Source organism: Melanostigma gelatinosum (genome assembly GCF_949748355.1).
Source record: "Melanostigma gelatinosum genome assembly, chromosome: 23".
Lineage (NCBI taxonomy): Eukaryota > Metazoa > Chordata > Actinopteri > Perciformes > Zoarcidae > Melanostigma > Melanostigma gelatinosum.
In genome coordinates this window covers 5,037,692-5,058,928 of record NC_136656.1, presented here as the reverse complement: position 1 = coordinate 5,058,928, position 21,237 = coordinate 5,037,692, and the positions used below count along the sequence as shown (strand labels likewise).

Below are 21,237 nucleotides of genomic sequence, written 5' to 3'. Positions count from 1 at the left end.
AATGTCATCAATAAACATTTCAGTTCGTTAAAGGTCCTCGTGAAGAGGTCAAACAGTTCACTAAAACTCAAAATATTGTATAAATGGCTTAGGGTTTGCCTTCTGCGGTGCCCAATAAGTCCCACAGTCGGGTGAGGCGAGCAAACTTTGGCGGCAAATGTCAAAGTGAGATAAAAGGGGAAGAAAACATTGAGGATTTTGCTCACTTGCCTCTGGGGCTGAGATCCCTGTCAGGTCACTGCAGGCCAACGTAGCGCCTCAGCTTTCTTACAGTATTTCAGGTTAGGAGTGTGGAGAGTGCTGCATTGCTGCGACACAGCTGGCGGCATGCCTTTACTTTGAGCTCCTCCTGCTGGTGTAGAAAGCGGTATTGCAGGTTTTTTTGTTATATCATAATATCAGAAGAGGAGCCCTACTATTTTAGTACATAACCTGCTTTCATTCCCAAATTGATTGTGAACTCTTTAAATAACATTTTATACTTTTTTAGTGTACTTAGGTGTTGTTTTCCTCGTCAATTAATCCGTCAGATTAGTTTATTGGATGAATCTTTTAGTGTCGAATGTCAAGAAAGAGAAAAATGTCAATGTGACATTTTTAACATGTTTGGTTTTGTCCGACCAACAGTCCAAAACTCAAAGATTTATCATTTAGCATGATTAACTGGATTTTAGTTTTATATCTACAACTCACACGCTTGTATATATGTCAACTTACACCTAAGTTATATGGTTTTAATAAATTGTGTGTTTATGTGTATGGACGCAGGTCGTAATATTATCATTGATAACACACGAGAAAACAAGATTCATAACGGTTTGACAACTATTTAATTAAACATCAAACTAAATATCTTTGGGTTTTAGACTGTTTGTCTATTTTATGGAACAAGCAATTAAATGGATGAATCAAGAAGAATAATATGCAGATTCATCTGTAGTTGCTACACCGGTAACTTAAGCTGTGAGATCCAGCAGACCGACGAAAACACTGAATGAATTTATTAATTCGTGTCCGTATTAACGTTCACACAAACCCTGATCTGTGAGAATGATCCCAGCCAGAGAAATAAATAACAACAACAGTGCAGATCATTCATTGTTTTTATTGATAGGTACAACGTTAAGACAATAGTTTGGGGTGTTGTTAACAAAGAACACTGTTCATGAACGAGCAACAATAAGACGATTATTATTTCTATCTCTATGTCCCCTGCTGCAGCCAGCATTCCTCTGTTCCTCCTTCGGCTCATTCGATACTAAATCGTTCATCTATCTTCTTGCATACACCTCCGTCAGACAGATAAGACCTGCGTACGTTTACAGAATCTATACATACAATCTACAGTAACAGGTGAACAAAAAGTGCTGTAAATTCATGCTACAGTGCTGCGCTAAATCAAGATCTACAAGTATGCTTTATCCGCCTCAAAAGAAAACTTTAAAAATATTATTTGAATTTATTTCTGCTGATTTGTTTACAAAAAAAAAAATCTTTACGGTTATCACAAAGAAAATAACTTTATTTAATAAGTTACCCAATGTTTTATTTCTTTTTTGGGGGGAAAAGAAGCCTGAAAATCAGTTAAACTATTTAAAAAGTTATTGAAATATTTTGAGCAGTGACATAAATCCCGTGTGATGCTACAGTTTGATGTGTGTAATCGTTGTAAACATTAATCTCATACAACAAGGACATGTATCGATGCATTCTACTGTATCTACATTATACAGTCAAATACTAAAAAGTACAAAAAATAGTTTATGCTTAAAATAGGAGACGGATGAGAAGTGACCCGACTCCCCGCGGCGATGAAAACAATCAAACATCAGTGGTATAAAAGTCGTCCCGTATAAGGCTAAAACAACAATCATCTGATGCATGACTTCAAACCAAAGCGTCACTCAGCAGTGATATGAGAGAAAGTAAAATAAAGTGCCTATTGCGTGAATAAGTTAAGATGGAGTCGAGCTTTGGATCGGGGTCCTGTGTCGGGGTGTGATCAGCGCAGTGAGTTGGTGGGCATACAGTCACACAGAGCCCTCCTCTCGGCCCTCAGCACCAGCGTCTCCGTCTGCAACAACAACAACAACAACATGTCACTGCATGCAAACACAAGCTCAACGCTGTAGTTTCTACTTTTCAGTCTCTTTTACAGTTTCAGTTTGATTCATTGACTAAAAGACCAATAAACTATGTCTGAGATGATCGTAAGGTGAACCTGGACCTCTCTGGCGCTTACAAGCTGCTCACAAGTACCACAGCAGACACTCCTCAAGGCTGCTTTTTTGGGGTAATACAATTATTTAGCTGTTTTTATTTGCAGATAATTCAAATCTGATGGTCAGTGAAAGATGATGCAGTAAAATACAGTGCTCTTAGTGGCAAAGACAGCAATAAAACATTGTTTATTGACTCTAAGGGTGCATTGTTGACATTGAAACTACCGGTACATTTTTTTTAATGTAATATAATAATATTAATAAACAAAGTATCAGGTCTCTATTTAGGAAATAAATTTCTATCACGATTAGTGGGTTAGTCCATGACAATGGAGACACTTATGTTGCTTTTTTTGGTATGCTAACAATATTATGGAAAGTTGAATTCATTATTTGCTAGATATATTTATATAAATGAAGTTATCATTATCGTAGACATATTGTTCTATGAAACACTCATCGGCTGGTGAATGATAAGCGTTTAACACGTAAGCCTTGGAGGTGAAAAATCTCTGCAAGGCAACCATGAGAAGGGAATAACAGGAGAAGAAGACGTCGCCCACCCTGGCATCGAGGTTGAACGCGGTCTTCTTTAGATCTTGCAGTGCCCTCTGCATAAACTCGAATGCATGACAGTCCACGCATGGGCGACCTGGAAATAAAGAGGAAAGAACTCAGAAATAAAGACACTCACATCAGGGCATTAAGTCAGTGACATGTTGAATACGTTGCATAAGTATTATTGTGTCATTTCTCTTTTTTTTTAAATGTGCAAAGTCTTGCTTTAAGGAGCTATTTATGTCGATTTGTATTCATTTTAACAAGGGAGGTCTACTAATATGTCATATTTCCATCTTGATAAAAGTAAATAAAACTGTCCCAGGGCTTTTTTTTCTCTCATGACAAAAGGGTCAAATTTCCAATTATCACCAATGGTGGCTGCAATACCAAATCATACGGATGTGTCCTTTACTCCTTTACATTGTTTGAACCCAGTGGAGATGATAAAATGGGTCGCACAGCAGCAGAGTGGGCCCATTTTCATGTTGTGATGCATACACCAGTTAGGGTGACTTACAATCCCCACTATCTCTGTGGGGACCTGCTATCATTAGACCAGGAACACATCTCTGTGGCAGAACAAAACCTGCACTGAACAGGCAAAATAAATATCCAAATGTCACATTTAAATCCACCTACTTTCTGCAGGGATGACAGTCCCAGCGTCCTGATCCGCATCAGCTGCACGGAGACAGAGGAGCTGTACCGCCAGAAGGAACACCGCTGCCTGGAGATATCCACCGGACGCCATGGTGGAGATGCGGTCAATTACCTTTTAGGAATTAGAAACAAAATGTGCGGATGTGTGTTTAAACACAACGGGAAAATGTCCTAGTCGACCGCAAATTAAAGGAATAACAGAATCCCACAGGCTTTGTTCAGAAAACACTCCGTTTTTATTGTTAAATACATGTATTTATTTAAAAAATACATTTTAAGGAGGATAGTTAGTTTATTTTACAAGCTGCATGTCAACCTACCGTGAATCGGTCGATGATATTTTGCTGTACGCGCAGATCAGCGCAAGATGCCCACCTAGGATTGTTTAATGTAGTGTGAGGCAGTGCGCATGCGTGTGGCTCGTGTAATATTTGCCTTCGGGGACCAGAGTCAAGACTTCTGGTTTAAACGTTCAAAATAAAGGCCTTGGCAAAAGTGAAACTAAAACAGACTGTATGGATTTGTAACCAGCTTATTATCAAATCAGTACATTTAATTAAGTGCTGTACTTTGCGTTTGTTCGTTAATTTACTCACACAGTTACATTTGTAAAGTAGAATTCACCCTTCTTTCACTTTATTAAAAAAAACATACAACATATGGACAAACAAAACATCAAATGTGAATTATACCTATTTTTTTTATTGTTATTGCTATTTTATTTTATTATGGTTCAATGTTTTCAAATGACCCCGACCTTCTGCGTACTGGGCGGGGTCCTGACTGTTGTCTTTAGGTAGCCCGTTAAAATGCCCGAACTAAAAAAACTCTTCTTTTTCCAAGATGGCGTCGATGAAGGACAGCGACACGGGACTGTGGCTTCACAACAAATTGGGATCCACGGACGAGCTGTGGACGCCTCCCAGCATCGCTTCCCTCCTCACCGTGTCGGTGATAGACAACATACGGCTGTGCTTCTCCAGCTTATCGCCGGCGGTGAAGCTCAAGCTGCTGCTCGGGATGCTGCATCTCCCCCGGCGGACCGTTGACGAGGTGGGTTAGCTTAGCTGTTAGCACGACAGCTAAAGAAGGCTAATACCTCAAAAACAAGAAACACAAAGCCGCTGTTATTCCTGCGACTGGTTCTGACTTTTTTTTACCTCTGTTTCTGGAGAACAGCATCTATACGATTAATATATATATAAATATATGTAGCTACACGACTAACTACTCGACGTTAACACGCAGACGTTTTCTCAGCGGTGGTGTACACCGGGAAACATTAGCCTCTAGGTTCTCCCGCAGACATTATGGTGGGATGGGCAGAGCTAACGTAGCTGACTGAGCTGGAGGGCGGTACCATCATATCTAAAACCCGTCATAATGCACAACTGCTCCCAGTAGACAACACATCTGCGCAGTACAAATACACTGTGCAACACAACAATTACTCTGTATGTAGATATCAGGATTATCTTATCTTAATATTCATGCATATTCAGTTTGTTATAAACAAACAAAAGACTCTTCGAGAGTATCTGCTCTTGAGATGTTGTTAGTCTGTAATTAGTTAAAGCAGTAGAACCTCGTAATTACAAGTAAAAGCTCTGCACAGTGTTACACAGAAATGTATGTATAATAATGTAAAGATAAAAGTTATATATTGTTTTATGTATTGCTGATTATTTACTGTGTTGTAGCTGCTCAAAGTGGAGCTAATTTAAACTACTTGACATTAGGGCAGCAACAAATGGTTGTTTTCATTGTTGATTATTCTGCTAATTAGTCCCTTCACTATTAAACCTTAAATGTCCATCACAGAGATGAAGGTGACACCTTCAAATTGCAAACAACTGAACCTAAAGATGAAAAATATTAAAAGAAATTAAGCAAATGGGACAAACATAGTTAAACAGTAATAAGTTGTTCTCAGGCAGCATAAGGCGTTCTTCTCTTAAAGTGGTTTCACGAACACAGTCGTCGTCTCTCCCCAGATGAAGGAGGCCCTGTCGGAGATCATCCAGCTGGCTACGGTGGATTCAGAGCCGTGGGTGCTGATGGTTGCCGACATCCTCAAGTCCTTCCCAGAGACCGGCTCTCTCAATCTGGACCTGGAGGAGCAGAATCCAAATGTGCAGGATATTCTTGGAGAGCTCAGGGAGAAAGGTAGGGGAATGTGTCGCTGTGGTGCATATCCACAAAAAAACGTATTTCCCTCACATTAAATATATGCGAGGTTGTGAAGGGAGTGTTAAAGCAGCCACAGACCATATGACGTAATCTGGCCTCTGGTAAATAGCCAGTTAATCTCCTCTCCTCCTCAGTGGGCGAGTGCGAGGCCTCTGCCATGCTTCCTCTGGAGTGCCAGTACCTGAACAAGAGTGCGTTAACCACTCTGGTGGGACCCCTCACACCCCCCGTCAAACATTTCCAGCTGAAGAGGAAGCCTAAGAGTGCAACCCTCAGAGCAGAGCTGCTGCAGAAATGTAAGTTACTAGAAACTTCAATTATTACAAAAGGTTTACTCTCCCATGGAGGTAGTTGGGTTTCCCCTCAAAGTAAAATTCAAGAATCTTCAATTGTGCATTATTTTTTAATCTTTTCTTTTCCAGCCACAGAGACAGCCCAACAGCTAAAAAAGACAGCCGGAGTGCCTTTTCACGCCAAAGGGAGAGGATTGGTCAAAAAGATTGACACTACTAGTGAGTTAAAGATGCATCCCACACATCTGCTCTTTCAGTGCTTTTAATAAGTACCATCATAAACATCACTTGTTCCAGCTGTGACCAGGAAACCTTGTATTTTGACTTGTGTCAATATTTGCATCACAGCTCCTCTCAAGGGGATTCCCAAGGCCCCGTTCCGCAGTCCCACTGCCCCCAGTATATTCAGCCCCCCCAGTAACCGCACGCCTATCGCCCCAGCACGGACGCCCCTGCGTAAAGAGAGGGGGGTCAAGGTAATGTCCGATTTTAAAAAACAAACACATTTTTCATTTCAGTTATTTACAGAATTGATGTGCTTGTGGTTTGAATTTTTCTTACAATTGGGCTTTTTATTTTTGTTGTCCTTTTCAGCTTTTAGATATTTCCGAGCTGGATATGGTCGGAGCTGGAAGAGAGGCTAAGAGGAGAAGAAAGACTTTGGGTAATTACATTTCCATCCGCCCAAGTGTTAGAGCTCCACCATGAAATGTCTGAGTGTGTGTGTTAATGTTTTCTTCTGCTTTAGAAACGGAGGCTGTCGAGAAAGCAGCCAAAGAAGAAGCGGCAGCAGCAGCGGTGGTGGAAAACACAACGCCCGACTACGCCGCCGGCCTCGTCTCTGCACAGGTGCTTGACTCCATGTGTTAACGTCACTCAAACGTTCTGGATTTCTCCTGTTTCCTCTCACATCGCCCTCTCTCGCTGTCCTACTCTGCTTCTCTCTGGGTCTATCGTAACAAATGCTGTTTTGGTTTTTCAGAAACTCGGGGCGTTGAACGAGAATCCTCTACCGTCGACAAGCTACCTCCCCGCCACACCCAGCATGGTCCCCTCCTCCTCTTACATTCCCAGCTCCGAGGCCCAGCCAGGTTAGACAAAACCACAAAGCTTTGTATTGTTGCCTGGTATGCTTTCATGCACTTATTAGTTCAAGCAGGCAGAGAGAACGTCAGCAGAGCCTCATGTCAAACTCACAATGTCTTTTCTTCACCAACCTCCTCTGAAGCCAACGGCGGTGGTTCTGGACGGGACACGCTGCAGTCGGCTCGCCAACCGGAGGAGTCGGCGACGGTGGGTGCCGGCGCCACCGCCACCTTACCGGGCCAGTACAAACAGAGAACGCCCATGTACAACGCAGGCAACACGGCCAACCCCGCAACCCCCACGTCCCCCAGCACGCCGGTCTCCACCCCGGCCACCAACGGGCCCCCAGCAGCTGCGACGGCCAGCCAGCCGGAGACCCCCACCCAGCCTCCCAGCACACCTCAGACCCCCACCACGACACCCATGCCTATGCCGCCACAAGCCCAGCCCAAAAAGAATCTGTCACTCACGGTAAGATGGAAACAGCGTTTAAGCTCCTCCTCAGTATTACTGTATCTGTATGTAAGCTCCTCAGTGGTCCTCTCAGCCAGCTAAATTCTGTGCTGCTGTTTCTGCTCCTCAGAGAGACCAGATGTACGCGGCCCAGGAGATGTTCAAGACGGCCAACAAGGTCACCAGACCAGAGAAGGCCCTGATCCTGGGCTTCATGGCTGGATCCAGAGGTACAGCAGTAATCTCACGAGTAGAAGAAACGCCTTTTTCTGTCCCAGTAAACCTGATCCGACAGATTGTCAAAATGTGCAAGCATAAGTAATCTATCTTGTCCCTAGGGACGTTCATAATTAACCGTTTAACCGAGAAATCTTGAAAATGAAGAAAAACTGAGCGAAACTCAGGAGCAGCTAGTCGGCGCTGGTCCACCTTAAAGTTCAGTCCCCCTTAAGTGAGCCTGAGCGAACCGCTACGTGGGTTTAATCTGTTTGTGCATCGATTGTCTGTGCAGTTGGGCAGCTTGTCAGGCATTACAACCACATCCCCCTGCATGCAACACACTAATCCTCCAGGTTAACGGTTAACTCTCGGTTTGTTCACCAGGGGCAGTAACCGCAGGAAATGCAGGAATCTAAATTCCCAGCATTCAAGCAGTCTGTCGAGGAGTTAAACAATTACATTTAAATAATAACTATTAGCATAAATACTCAACACAGTCGTATAATTAAAGGAGGCGTCCCCGATGGTCCCGGAGCACAAACCCGGTCGGCCCAATAACAACCGCATCCTGTCTTGCAGAGAACCCGTGCCCGGAGCAGGGCGACATCATCCAGATCAAGCTGAGCGAGCACACGGAGGTCCTGCCCAAAGCCGACGGCACCGGCAGCACCACTATGCTGGTGGACACAGTCTTCGAAATGAACTACTCCACGGGACAGTGGACCCGCCTCAAGAAATACAAACCCATCACCAACACCTCCTGAGGCGCTTCACTTTCTCAAAGAATGAATCTCACACACACAGAATTTCTTATCCACTTCAAAGAAACCATGTTTACACGCTTACAAGTATTTGCATTCACATTTGGGCCAAATCGAGCATCTGGTGGTCGAGAAGTCATCGAGGAGAGAGCGATGCTCCCTGTTCCTGCACCGCCAACCTGCAGGAGTCTTTAAAGAACAGTTCTGTTCGGTCGTTTCCCTTTTTTGTTTTTTCAGTTTTTAGATCACCTCCGGCCCCCGAGTAACGCTGTGGTCAGAGATTCATACGAGTCCGATCAGAGGAGTTATTCTCACGGCAGGCACCTTCCAGCATTTGTGCGCTCGAGCTACGAGCATGTCTAAAGAGGAGACGGGCTGTCTGTAGATTTCTGTATGAACGTCACATCCGCAGTATATCTTCTACCCTTCAGAACAGAATGAGGGTTTGTGACAAACAAAAAGAACAATAATGTCAACATAGGTGACCAAAAAAAATAAAGAGCTGAGTTCTCAATGCTGACCAGTTCTGTTTGGAGCCTTCTGGTGGATGTTTTTTTCCAAAGGGAAGAAAATAGATTCCAGTGAGATGTTTCTGTCTTTTAGGGGTTTTATCTGTATTTCCTGTTTGTGCGCCTTTTCCCTCCCAGTCATACACACACACACTGTTTAGTGAGAAGTGGTTTAACTTTAGTCTGTAGTTAAACAATAGCCAGCTCGTATTTTTCCATTTCCTCCAAAAGCAGAACAACCATGTGTCGTCCTGACCTGCTGCATAAATCCTGTTTTATTACAAGAAGTCATAAATGAGAGAAAGTATTCACACCTTTTCTTTTTTTTTTTAATGCAATGAAACACAAAGCAGACAATTGATTAACTGCCGTTCTGCAGCGTTCACATTAAAACACGAGGGCGGTGTCGGCGTGGTGAAACAGTTTCTACTGTTCCTGCTTAGTTAAACCCTCCACAGCTACACAGGTGCTTCATTATTCTGACCTCACTGGATCTCTAGATTAGTGTGTGTGGAGTCGGGTAAACATCAGCTCCACTGAGCGGACGTCTAGTTAGAACAACAGGACAGTTGACAGTCACGAGCACCATATTAAGATGTGATGTCGATGATATTCAGCCACAAAAAGCCTTGTGTGTTAATGTCTATGCTCAATTTCCACTTGTATATAAAATCTTTTCTTTAAAGCGTGTGCTCATGACGCAATTGTCTCTGAACAGAGTAAATCATTAACAGCAATCTGATTGTGACTCTGTGTACTATGGCAAGCAGCCAGGCAGGTAACAGATTACCACAATCCTCAGTCCCAACTGCCTCCGGTCTGGAGGTTTGGTAATGGCTGTCGGCATGTGAGTGTTTGGTTGTTTTTTAGTTGGCCCCGGGGTCCCTCCAGCCTCCGAACGTCTTCTCCAGGTAGAGAGCCACCTCCAGGGTCAGGCGGTCCTGCAGCTTCCCGGCACCGACCTGCACCCCCAGGGGCAGACCCTCCTCGCCCAGACCCAGAGGGCACTGGGTGACCGGCAGCCCGAGGATGTTGATTATAGCTGGAGGTAAGGAAGGAAAATAAGACCGGAGCACTTTCTTTCACAGCTGCGCTGAACACTTGAGGCCGGCCTGTTGAACTCCGACGAGGACTGACCTGTGTAGGCGCCGTCACTGAACCTGAAGAACGGGTGGTGGTGTTTGGGAGCCACTCTGGGGTGAGACGGGTAAAGAAAAACCCCGTCGGTGCCCAGCAGCTCGTCCATCTCCTTCTGCAGCTTCTCCTTCTGCTGCATGAGGAAGGCGGAGGGTTTGGTAACGCGGGCCATCTCCATCAGGGCCAAACCTGAACACACACACACACACACACACACACTGTTCATGGAAACTTGTGCAGCTGCATATTTAAGACATTAAATATCTCAGTTATACAGCTACAAACAAGTACACTGTTTAAAATGTGTCTAATGACGGTGGTTTCAGACTTCATTTAAGGAAAACCTAATTGATTAAAGTTAAAATAAATGATATATCCCCCCCCCCCCCGCCCCCTTACCGATAGCAGCTAAGGTATGCTCTGATTTTCCCATCATCCATTTCAGCAGCTCCCAAACGGGCCACACGGGTTGTCCTGGTTCCCCCATCAGCTCAGCGAACTGCTGCGGAGGCTGAGGAACATTGTACACTCGGTTATGTTGTCTTTCTAAAGTCACATACAGCAGCGCTGCGGCTATAGTGCTACCAACAACAGACAATGTGGTTCAGGCTGGTGACACTAACTGTAGCGCACAGCTAATACACACAACACATTAGAAACATGCTCTCTCTTCATATTTCAAGAAAGCAGCCGGAATAAAGACGTCACTGTGTCACTGTAATCTGCCGCTGATAAATCTCACAGGCTTTTCGCAATTGCTATAATACCACTGTGTACTTGTACTGACCTGAATGTGCCGTAGATTTCTTATTTGCAGTTAGAAGAGTAAAGCAGGGGCCTGTATTTACTGCCGGGTTAATCTGTAACAGGGCATTTTATGACATACTTTTCGGACTATAAGCCGCTACTTTTTACCCCACGCGTTGAGGAGTCGGCTTATAGTCCGGTGCGCTTTATATAGGATTTTTCTCCACCACAACAACAACCGCAACTTCCGGTTCTGGTCTAACACAACATTTACTAGCTCCCGACACAGAACAGTTGCTACCAGCAACCCCTCTGCTACCAGCTGTTACTGACAGGGTCGCTACAATATGGATGAAGTACCTTTGACCTACCTCTCACTAGGACTGTTAACAAAAAAGGTTGACCGGCAAGATGCTTTTAACAGTACATGTCCGACTCGCTAGCTTCTAAGCTAATTTTAACATTACGGCCAATGGGGAAATGGTAACCGCGATTAGCATTAGCGAATATATAATATATCTTCGTACATCTTTTCATGCAGACATACTTGCATTACAGACTAAGGTCTCTCACGGCTACCAAACGAAAAGCAATGAGGCAATAACTGTTGTTGCTCATAGCTCTGAATAGCTGTTGTGCTAGCAGCAACTGGCCAAGCCAGTTAGCCGTAAATGCTATTCAGAGCTATGAGCAACTTCCACACGCTGCATGAGAATATCAGCTTTTTCACAATTGTGGCAAATCTTCCAGATATGATCTTAGTTCACGTATAATTGTGTTTACAATGGCTGGTATGATGATAGTCTGCTTTATCTCAGCCATTCGTTGTTATTCAGCCATGAAGGTACCGGTACATGATGTGGTGTGTTCAAGGACCCAAATGCAGACTCCGGACAGCAGAGTTATATTGCAAACCAAGATGAGCTACGAGCAACAAGTTATTGCCTCGTTGCTTTTAGATTCTAATGAGAAGACACGTTGCTTCGTTTTACTTCTTCAGTTTGGTAGCCTTGAGAGACCTTAGTCTGTAAGTATGTCTGCATGAAAAGATGTACGAATATATATTATATTCACTACATTCGCTAATGCTAATCGCGGTTAGCATTTCCCCATTGGCCGTAATGTTAAAATTAGCTTAGAAGCTAGCGACATGTTATGATGTTCATAGAAGAAGACAACTTCAGTACTGTTAAAAGCACCTTGCTATTCAACGGGGACACCTGCGGCTTATAGACCAGTGCGGCTTATCTATGTTCAAATTCTTTTTTCTTTTAAAAATCAGCTGGTGCGGCCTATATACCGGTGCACTCTATAGTCCGGGAAGTACGGTAAGTATCATGTTTTAAAGTAATTAGTGACTACAGCTGTCAGATATAGAGACTGATAGATATACCGAAATGATAGGAAACTATTTCAGACCTGTGTGTGCGTGTCATGCTGTGCCTGTGCAGCTAAACAGATTAGTGAAGCATTTCTTGGCAGAGGACGACAATAGGTGCAGTTATTCTGCCTGCTTTCTTTCACTGATTAGATCTTCTGTTATCCTTCATTCTACGACCTGAAAACTGATTCAAACACACACTGCTCTGTACTGACAGACACACATGCAACGACGTGGATCAGGAGGACCTACCTTGCCCTCCTTGTCAGGAAGACCCATGTAGGTATCCCAGATCTGGAAGCCGTAGCGGAGCTCAGGGAAACGCACTTCTTGGACGTTCACTCGGAGGTCGGCCTCCAGGCGCTCCACCACCTGGAGAACATCGCGGGAGGATTTTAACTCTTGAGAAAATCTTTCCTGTTACAGACTAAAGACAGAGAGCTGGATTAGACGCACCTTCCTCTGGATCTCTATGAGCTCTTTGCTGACTGGGTACGTTGCTGCAGAGCCGCCATCGTGGGGGATGGTGAAGAACCGCAGCTTCTTCAGGTCAACCTTTGTGTCTAAGGACAACCTGAATACAGACGTGTGAAGAAATACTGCAAATCAGACAAACGTGGCACCTCAGACATTTGATCTGTGTGTGTGCCAGACAAGTTGTTGACAGCCGTTACTGATATTTTCTAAAAGTTTCACGTCTTCTAATACGACTACATACAGTACTAGGCCGCCCGAGCCAATGCTAGTGTTACTGCACGTGCCTCCTGATGATTGCCATATTTGCATCTCAGCAATTTGATAAAAACAAGTTATTTAAATAATACAATACCGGCACGCAAGAAAGCCTCTGTCAACATAACTGCGCAGGCAAAGAGACTCATCTGCTGCGAATAAGAGCTCTTACATGTGAGCGTTGGGTCCCGCCATGATCCTCAGCATTGGCAGCAGGTCCTCGGCGTAGCGGCACATGGGACCACTGCTGCAGTACTCTTCTTGTCTGCCGGAGCAAGGAGGGTAGTGGTTCTCAATAGACACGACACCTACAGACACACAACAGACACGGCGTAGTGATGTGTTCCTTAACCGATAAGGTGCAGCGGAAACAAGCGGTGAACACAAGTATTAGCATTTAGGTGCAACTAAGCAACATTTATATACATTTCACATTTAGTTTCTCTTACCAGGTGTGGTTTTATGGCCAAATATTCCGTTGAAGAAACAGGGCATGCGGATGCTGCCGCCGATGTCTGAGCCAATGCCAATGACTGCGCCTGCTGCTCCCAGTATGCTGCCCTCCCCACCTGAGGCCGGCGGGGGGGGGGGGGAAGAGGACGCAAACAGAGAGGGAAGAGAGGTAAGTACGTGGATCTGTGTGCTGTAGCATGAGGAGCAGAGCAGAGCGAACCCTGCCGAAAAGAGTGGAGCATCCTTAAACTCACGGTTTAGTTGAACAGTTTCTAACCTGAACTTCCTCCCGGTGTCCTCTCGAAGTCGTACGGGTTGTTGGTGATGCCGTAGAGGTGGTTGTTGGACTCCCACCACATGCACAGCTCACTGGTGTTGGTGACGCCCATCGGGATGGCACCCGCTCGCTTCAGCTGGGCCACCGGCGCAGCGTCGACGGTGGCCACGACTCCTTTCCTGGAGACCAAACCCACGGTGAAGGGCATACCTGCGAGATGGAAATCAAAACGAAAGAGAGTCAACAAAGCTGCCTCAAAATGTTACATACGAATGATACGAGTGATTGGCTGTATGTGAAGTAAAGTAACGAGATTAGATTTGTGGGAGTTACCCTGGAGGGCGAAGGACTCTTTGACAGAGAGTGGGACTCCCAGTAAAGGCAGTCGATCCGCCAGCACCTCCTCGCCTCCAGTTTCCTCCTCAATCAGCTTGTCGACCTGCGTCGCCTCCTGGAGGGCGGCGTCGAACCTGGGCGGGGGATTATTTCACCCAATTCTGTTTAACAACTGTTTATTAAAGAAGGCTTCATTTTAAGATTATGCATCATAGTGGAAGCTGTAAACATGGCAGAATTTGAGTGTTGTCATGAGAGTTATTACCATTTAATTAAAAAGATACTTTTCAGTGCAAATAGGACAGATGATGGAGTATATTTTGTAGAGGGGTAAAGGTAAAACGTTGAAGATAAATGATAATTTAGCTCCAAACGAGGAATATTTATTAATAAAAGAAACATGGGAGCACAATATGGCTGGAACAAACTCTTGTTTTATTATCTGATTCTAGATGAATTGTTTAATTGTCTTTTGTGTATGCATTGTCCTACAATAGTGAGAAAAAAAGAGCAACTTTTGTATTCAAAAGTTGCAGCTCTATAGCACAATAGACATGAAAGGTATCAGATGACAGTGGAGCGGTTCTGTCTTGCCTGTCTTTAGTAACGGCGTTCAGAAAAGGGTTGACTTCCTGGATCCTGTCAATGTAAGCTCGCACCACCTCGACACTCGACACCTGCAGAAACACCACAGTTGCTCTATACAGGTGCTGCACATGCTGTCAGGATTAGATCCAACATACTGTGTTTAAAGCACACTAGGTCCTACCCATAACTTTCTAAAGACACTGCTGCAGGGGCATTATAGAGCATCTGTTACCATTGTGTCCACGTTATAATGTGTATTCTATAAGAGCCACACTTATTCCACAGGCTGCAATAAGGCTAAAAACAAGCTCCAGGGATGTGAGACATAAAATAATCATGCTGGCAAGATCTTCAGACTAATTATATGTTTTCAGAGACCATTTATAAGTCCAGCGGCGCTTGTCTCGTAGTTTGACCCGGGCACACACCTCTTTTCTCCGGATCTTCCTCGCGAGCTGCGTCGCTGACACGACGAGCAGAGGGTTGATGACGGGCGGCAGCTTCCTCTTCAACGACTCCTCTGCTCCACGAGGGGACAGGAGCCGAAACAGCATGTACAAGACCCCCATGACCGCCTTGGAGAGCCATACCTGAGCCTTTTCCAGACGGGTCAGAGCCATGTTTGCAGGACGGAGGTGGTCGCTCGGCTGTGGACACGCCGGACTGAACTCCTCCCAGCTGACGGCGGCTGATGCACAAACCTGCCATCACTTTGACAAAGGTTAGTGAGGGCGGAACCGGAAGTTCACGTTTTGCTTCTTTTTTCTATCTAAAGATTTTAAATAATATCTGTACTATTATGAGTGATTTTTTTACATGTTTCACGAGTGAAGAAATATTTCTCATAAAAACAAAAAATATATATATATATATATATTTTAATGCAAACCCTGCACAATGTTGGCTATATGTCTGTCATTTATTCAGTAATTAGTAGGCCTCGTATATTTATTACATTGCTGCTTTGTGTTCTATATTGTTAACAATATTTACTGTTAAATTACAGTGTAAAAACTGTCACAATCTCCATCAGTAGAACTAGAAGAAGACCATGAGATGGATTGAAAAGAGCCCGAAAAGCATAGTACGTCGATCTTGAATCAAGATTTTCATGTATTTATTCACGTATTGATCACGATTATGAGGATCCAGAATTACCCTTCAAGTTAAATCTAAACTTGTATGCGATACAGTAAGACTTTCAGAGACGAGCTTTTATTTTGAAAACAATGATCGGAATATAGCCTTTATTTTGTCTAGCTTGATGATGACCTATATCGGCCTCCGAGGTAACAAGAGATTTAGTTTCGTTTTGTGAGTCGCTCTTTTTTGCAAAGGCATTAACATGCTGAGGCGGCCATTTGTTGCAAAATGATGTAAAATCAAATCCACAGTTTCACAGAAAATGCCCTTGATTTTTAGCCTTGATTTTTTCCCCCCAGGATTTTAAGAAATACTACAATATATAATATTTACTGAAATGCGTATTTCTTGTCCCGCACAGATCGAATATGCTCCAGTGAAGTAATGATCTGTCACCACTAGAGGGCAGCATTGCTAAAGGCTGTCACGTTCACTGCTTTCATTTCTCATTGAACAAACAGAGCACGTAGCACACACAAAAAAAGCAACTGCCTCCGCAATGCAGGTCAGTGGGTTAGTGGAGAATCCATCGTGAGTTACACTGCACCACCAACACCATAAACACCCTGCACACACCTTGTCTTTTAAAATAATGTGCTGTATGTACGCTTGTGACATTAAAACTGCCTCCGATGCCTTTTATCTATTTGGTATCTTTTGCTTCTTTTCTCTACAGCTGTCCTGTACTGTGAAAATAAAAGACCCTGATTTACATGTGTAGATTTAGTACAAATCTGAGGTACTTGTACTTGAACATTTACATGTTATGTTACTCCTGACTTCTACTCAGCTACATTTTTAGTGATGAATAATCTCTACTTCTCACTCGAATACATTTATCTGCCAGCTGTAGTTACACTGCAGATTATTCTGCAGCTTGATGGTATTCATATGTCAAATAATAGCTCCTGTCTTTTATTTAAATGTTTAAAAAACCAGCTTAATTGGCCTGATAAGTTTGTGTAACGAGAGGAGGTTTGTGCATTCATCTTATTAGTTGACAACTTCCAATTAGAGCTTTGAATGTAAGAAATATGAAATCGGTGTTATCCACTGAATGGCAGCAACTCCCTGCTGATGTATTTATTGATCCTCTTTTTTCAGGAAGGACCTCATTTCACGGCCTGTTTTGAGATCAAGAGATGATGCTCGGAGGCAGGACGTTTCTACCAGGACGGGGTGAGCACTTTATATTCTGTCAAAGGACTAAAGGAAGGGGGGGGGATGTCTTTCTGCAACCTTTTGCTCACGGACGTTAACCTACAGCCCATTAACCCATTAACACGTCGCTGAGAGGCAACGCTTTAGCAAACAAACAGCATCTGTCGACAACATACAGTGATGGTCACAGAGTAAAAAAGACATACACTCCTCGAGGGGGCCCAGTCCAAAAAAACATCACACAAACATATCACATTCCAAACCAAGACAAGAAAAACAAATCATTCCTTACCTGTGAGGTGAAACCTGAGGCTCAGAAAGCTACCGGGCATGTTGAGACAGGAGGGGAAACCAGAGGAAAGACACACAATCTGCAGTGTTTGTGTCTCTGCAGGACAAACGCTGCTGTCTGGGAAAAGTGCATAAAGCAAATGTAACTGCATTTAACTGCCCATTATTTTGAGATGATGTGTCTTTAGCATGTGCTCCTGCGTGTTTTATGGGAACCGTAAAGCCTTTGTGAAAGCAGGCCTTCAGGGTAAACTGATACGGGGTCAGTGAACAACAGAGGATGGCTTCGGGCTCCTTTGTATTGATTTACATCTTTTTTCTTCTTGCCTCTGTTGTCTCGGTATATGCGCCACATGCCATCTACCTATAGCTCGTTATTGTGACTCTCTGGTCATTTTAAACTCCGTTCTCCTTGGAAACAATCGCAACCAAACGGATCACATCAAGTATTATCCAGGCATTTCATTATCCCAATGAGATAACCCCCCCTCTGGTTCCAGTCATCTCTGAGTGGACAGTAATTTACTTTACTTGGATGGGATCCACTTTCCGGCGCCTCCACTCTGCCCTGGAGACCAATGTGGGCTGATATGTCTGTCCCTTGAGGTTGAAAAGCTCACTGCATGTGTGTGTGTGTGTGTCTGTCTGCCTCAGTGACCCTTTTCATTAGTGAAAATGATTTACCCACAATAGTAGTTGCAGGGTGGAAGAAGCAGGTAAAACTTTAATGGGATTTTTCACCTTAAATCACGATTCATATGTTTTTTTTAAGGGGTGTTTAGCTGCTTAGTAATGCAAGTTGACTCCCATCTACTGTGTAAGAGTGTATCATGAGGACATGTTTGAATAAAACCATTATTGTTCCTGGTAATAAATGAAAAAACAAAGTACTTTATAATGCAGCAGCACCTCTTCTGGTCTACTCAGCAGTCGTCTTTCATCCAGCACAGGAGGAGGGGGGGTTGGGATGGGGAGGCGGGCCATGTGGCAACTCTACTACCTCACCCCCCCTCACCCCGCTCACCCCTCTGCTCCTCCTTTGGGGACAGGCGCGCAGGCACATGAAACAGCTGTTGTCCTCTAAAAACCAATTATGAAGGCCCCTGGCCCCCCGCCTGCTTGGCTGTTAGGGCCGAGCAGGGGGAGAGTGTGTTCGTTAGCACCCACAGATGAGTCTGGGCCACCATCGGGACACAGCAGGCTCAGGATATAGATTTTACTGTCCAGGCCTGGATGTATAGGTGGGAATTGGAATTTCAGATGCAGGAGGGGCTTGATGTTTTATTTACATTGTACACCGTATCGAGAGCAGGGGTCCCGACCAGAGCTTCCTCTCAATCACTGTCACTAACAGCTCGTGGATCAGTTCCAGTCCAACATTTGCTATTGTGCTCCGTATCGGGATTGATCTGTCTCGTGAAGGGGATCTGAACAGCTCAGGTGTTAGATGCAGCTGGAGCGTGCTATTGATTCCCTTCCTGCCCGGGGGTTGTTAAAACTTTTCAGCAGGGGATCTGAATGAGAGCCAGCCTCATTCAAATACATTTTTTTTGTCCCTGGTGAGACCAGAAGGAAGATGGACTCACATTGATTTTAAGCCCACTTTTACGATGATGGGAAAAAAGTTATTAGCAATATTTCCGAGATGTACGGCTTAGATAAATATGAATCAGCCCTTCAGTTGGTAGAAGACAAATACAGGACTGTTGACATCAGGTTTTGGGTCTTAGTGTGAATTGGTTTCTTTCAGGGTTTTTGGCTTGGTTTGATTTATTGGCAAAGCATCATTTTAGTCCCATCACTGTCCCCGGTGTTTTAAAGGTGCAGTGTGTGGTGTTTGGCGCCATCTAGTGGTGAGGTTGCAGAATGCAACTCACTAAAACTTCTCCCATGTGCCAAGTGTGTAGGAGGACCCCGGTTACCGACACGAAAACGTGAAAACGTCGAGAGTCAGTGTGTGGTTTGAATGGAATAAATATAAAAAATTGTATCTTTAGGCTCAGCCATGGTTATAGCTAAATGCTACCGTGTTCACCATCTTAGTTTAGCGGGTTAGCATGCTAACAATTACCCATTAGCACAAAACACAAATTACAGCGGAGGCTGAAGGGAAGATTATTTGCAAATATCAATTCATAGAAGAAGTAAACACGGAATTAAAATGCCCACATTATATCTGGAGTATATCTACTCGCCATTGTTCAGCCTTTGCCATACAGTTAGGAGAGTTGGGTTCGACCGCCTGGTTGTTTGCTCTTCACACACAGTTTAGTTATTTGAGCAGTAAGTCAATAAAGACAACAGAAAGTCATCAGAGGAAAATCTCTGCCCAACACTATACAGCCCCTGCCGGGTGATAAATTAACCCTGAGACAAGTCTGAAAGGTCAGCAGGAGTCAACATAATCTCACACACACGCTCAATGAAGCCAAACGTTGACTGCTATAACAGGCAGTGTGATGAATAAGTGATCAACAGCTCTAAATAATCAATTGTACATGTTATTATCAGCAACAATAGTGCGACTTTAGTGTTTTCCCTTTGGCTTGAGGACAGAGCCAATAAAGTGATGATGAATAATGCAGTGAGAGACATAAAGCTCATTCCACACCTCCAGCTGAATGTGTTCACGGTGCGTCATCGCTCTGAGAATGTGGCTGTCAGGTGTGAGATGGCTTCACGCTGTACGACACACTTTATGATGGCTCTTTGGCATAGGCTACAGCACTTTTTGGGTTCCCCACGCAATGTTCATGATCAGCTGCCGAGAGCAGAAATATCCACCTCTGAGTGAGTATCTCCCCCTAAACAAAACATAGAGAGTTTTACTGGGATTGTCTTTATTTCTTTAAGCTAGTACAGGAATGGGTTTGACTTATTTCATTCTGGTCCAGTGTCTTGTTACCTAAATCTCCATTTTGTATTTTAACTTGCTTCTTTGGCACCCTGGGGTTTGAAAACAGCAGCTACATAAATACACACATAAAAGGAAAGCAGTTAAACAAGTAAAACTATTACAATAGCTTCTTGTTAACTAGTGTCTGTATAAAGTATATTGCTGTTGACTAATAATTTATACTTTTTTACAGGCCAATTTGGACTAATTCCAGCCAACACATCCCACCTGGACATGGCATGTATTTGTTTTTCCCTTAATAACTCCTTAAATGTTTCCCATCAAAGCTAATGTACAGTATTTCAACAGGAAAGTGTCCACTCAGCAGGTTTATTGACAGTCGGGTGGGGAGTTAGGAGCCTTCAAATGAATATATCCCAGTTTACTGATATATATATATATATATATATATATATATATATATATATATATATATATATATATATATATATATATATATATATATATATATATATATATATATATATATATATATATATATATATATATATATATATATATATATATATATATATATATATATATATATATATATATATATATATATATATATATATATATATATATATTATATTATATATATATATATATATATATATATATATATATATATTATATATATATATATATATATATATATATATATATATATATATATATATTATATATATTATATATATATGATATATATATATATATGATATATATATATATATATATATCATATATATATATATATATCATATATATATATATATATGATATATATATATATATATATATGATATATATATATATATATATATACAGTATAACGGTCTCTAAAAGTCTCACCATTCTTTGGCAGAAATATGACGCATTACTGTACACTGTTTATCTCTGATCGAGATCGTTTAGATACACAACCAGACATCCGCTAAAGGTGTGAACTGGTCCGCCTCAAACGCCCCCACAGGTGCATTTTTTGCGGTGATCACGTGTGGACCCGCCCCGCCTCGCCGCCTCCAATAAAGCACAGCAAAAGTCACCGCTCCGCTTCCTACACGCAACCAAACCCACAGCGAGGCAGGCAGCGCGGAGACGTAAACCGAAACCACGAAAGCCCGTGAGTGTGTGTGTG

At 43.1% G+C, this 21,237-nt stretch overlaps 3 protein-coding genes across 3 annotated transcripts; 1 reads left to right on the top strand and 2 right to left on the bottom strand.

The window, feature by feature from the left end:
- Positions 1–1,144: 1,144 nt before the first annotated feature.
- nicol1 (NELL2 interacting cell ontogeny regulator 1) lies at positions 1,145–3,824 on the bottom strand. The gene is made up of 4 exons (XM_079295632.1): positions 3,764–3,824; positions 3,423–3,555; positions 2,786–2,874; positions 1,145–2,074 (listed from the first exon to the last, which is right to left on the bottom strand). The coding sequence occupies exons 2-4, from the start codon at positions 3,532–3,534 to the stop codon at positions 2,003–2,005; spliced, it is 273 nt and encodes a 90-aa protein (XP_079151758.1). The 5' UTR covers positions 3,535–3,555; positions 3,764–3,824; the 3' UTR covers positions 1,145–2,002.
- Positions 3,825–4,130: 306 nt separating this feature from the next.
- On the top strand, positions 4,131–9,097 carry nelfa (negative elongation factor complex member A). Its single transcript, XM_079295646.1, has 11 exons — positions 4,131–4,496; positions 5,438–5,609; positions 5,768–5,929; positions 6,056–6,145; positions 6,275–6,402; positions 6,521–6,590; positions 6,675–6,775; positions 6,909–7,017; positions 7,155–7,483; positions 7,596–7,695; positions 8,264–9,097. The coding sequence occupies exons 1-11, from the start codon at positions 4,287–4,289 to the stop codon at positions 8,446–8,448; spliced, it is 1,656 nt and encodes a 551-aa protein (XP_079151772.1). The 5' UTR covers positions 4,131–4,286; the 3' UTR covers positions 8,449–9,097.
- A 140-nt stretch (positions 9,098–9,237) lies between these two features.
- faah2b (fatty acid amide hydrolase 2b) lies at positions 9,238–15,304 on the bottom strand. The gene is made up of 11 exons (XM_079295647.1): positions 15,034–15,304; positions 14,612–14,694; positions 14,015–14,151; positions 13,682–13,891; positions 13,401–13,520; positions 13,124–13,259; positions 12,676–12,793; positions 12,472–12,591; positions 10,491–10,602; positions 10,092–10,280; positions 9,238–9,996 (listed from the first exon to the last, which is right to left on the bottom strand). The coding sequence occupies exons 1-11, from the start codon at positions 15,223–15,225 to the stop codon at positions 9,821–9,823; spliced, it is 1,593 nt and encodes a 530-aa protein (XP_079151773.1). The 5' UTR covers positions 15,226–15,304; the 3' UTR covers positions 9,238–9,820.
- Between the last annotated feature and the right edge of the window lie 5,933 nt (positions 15,305–21,237).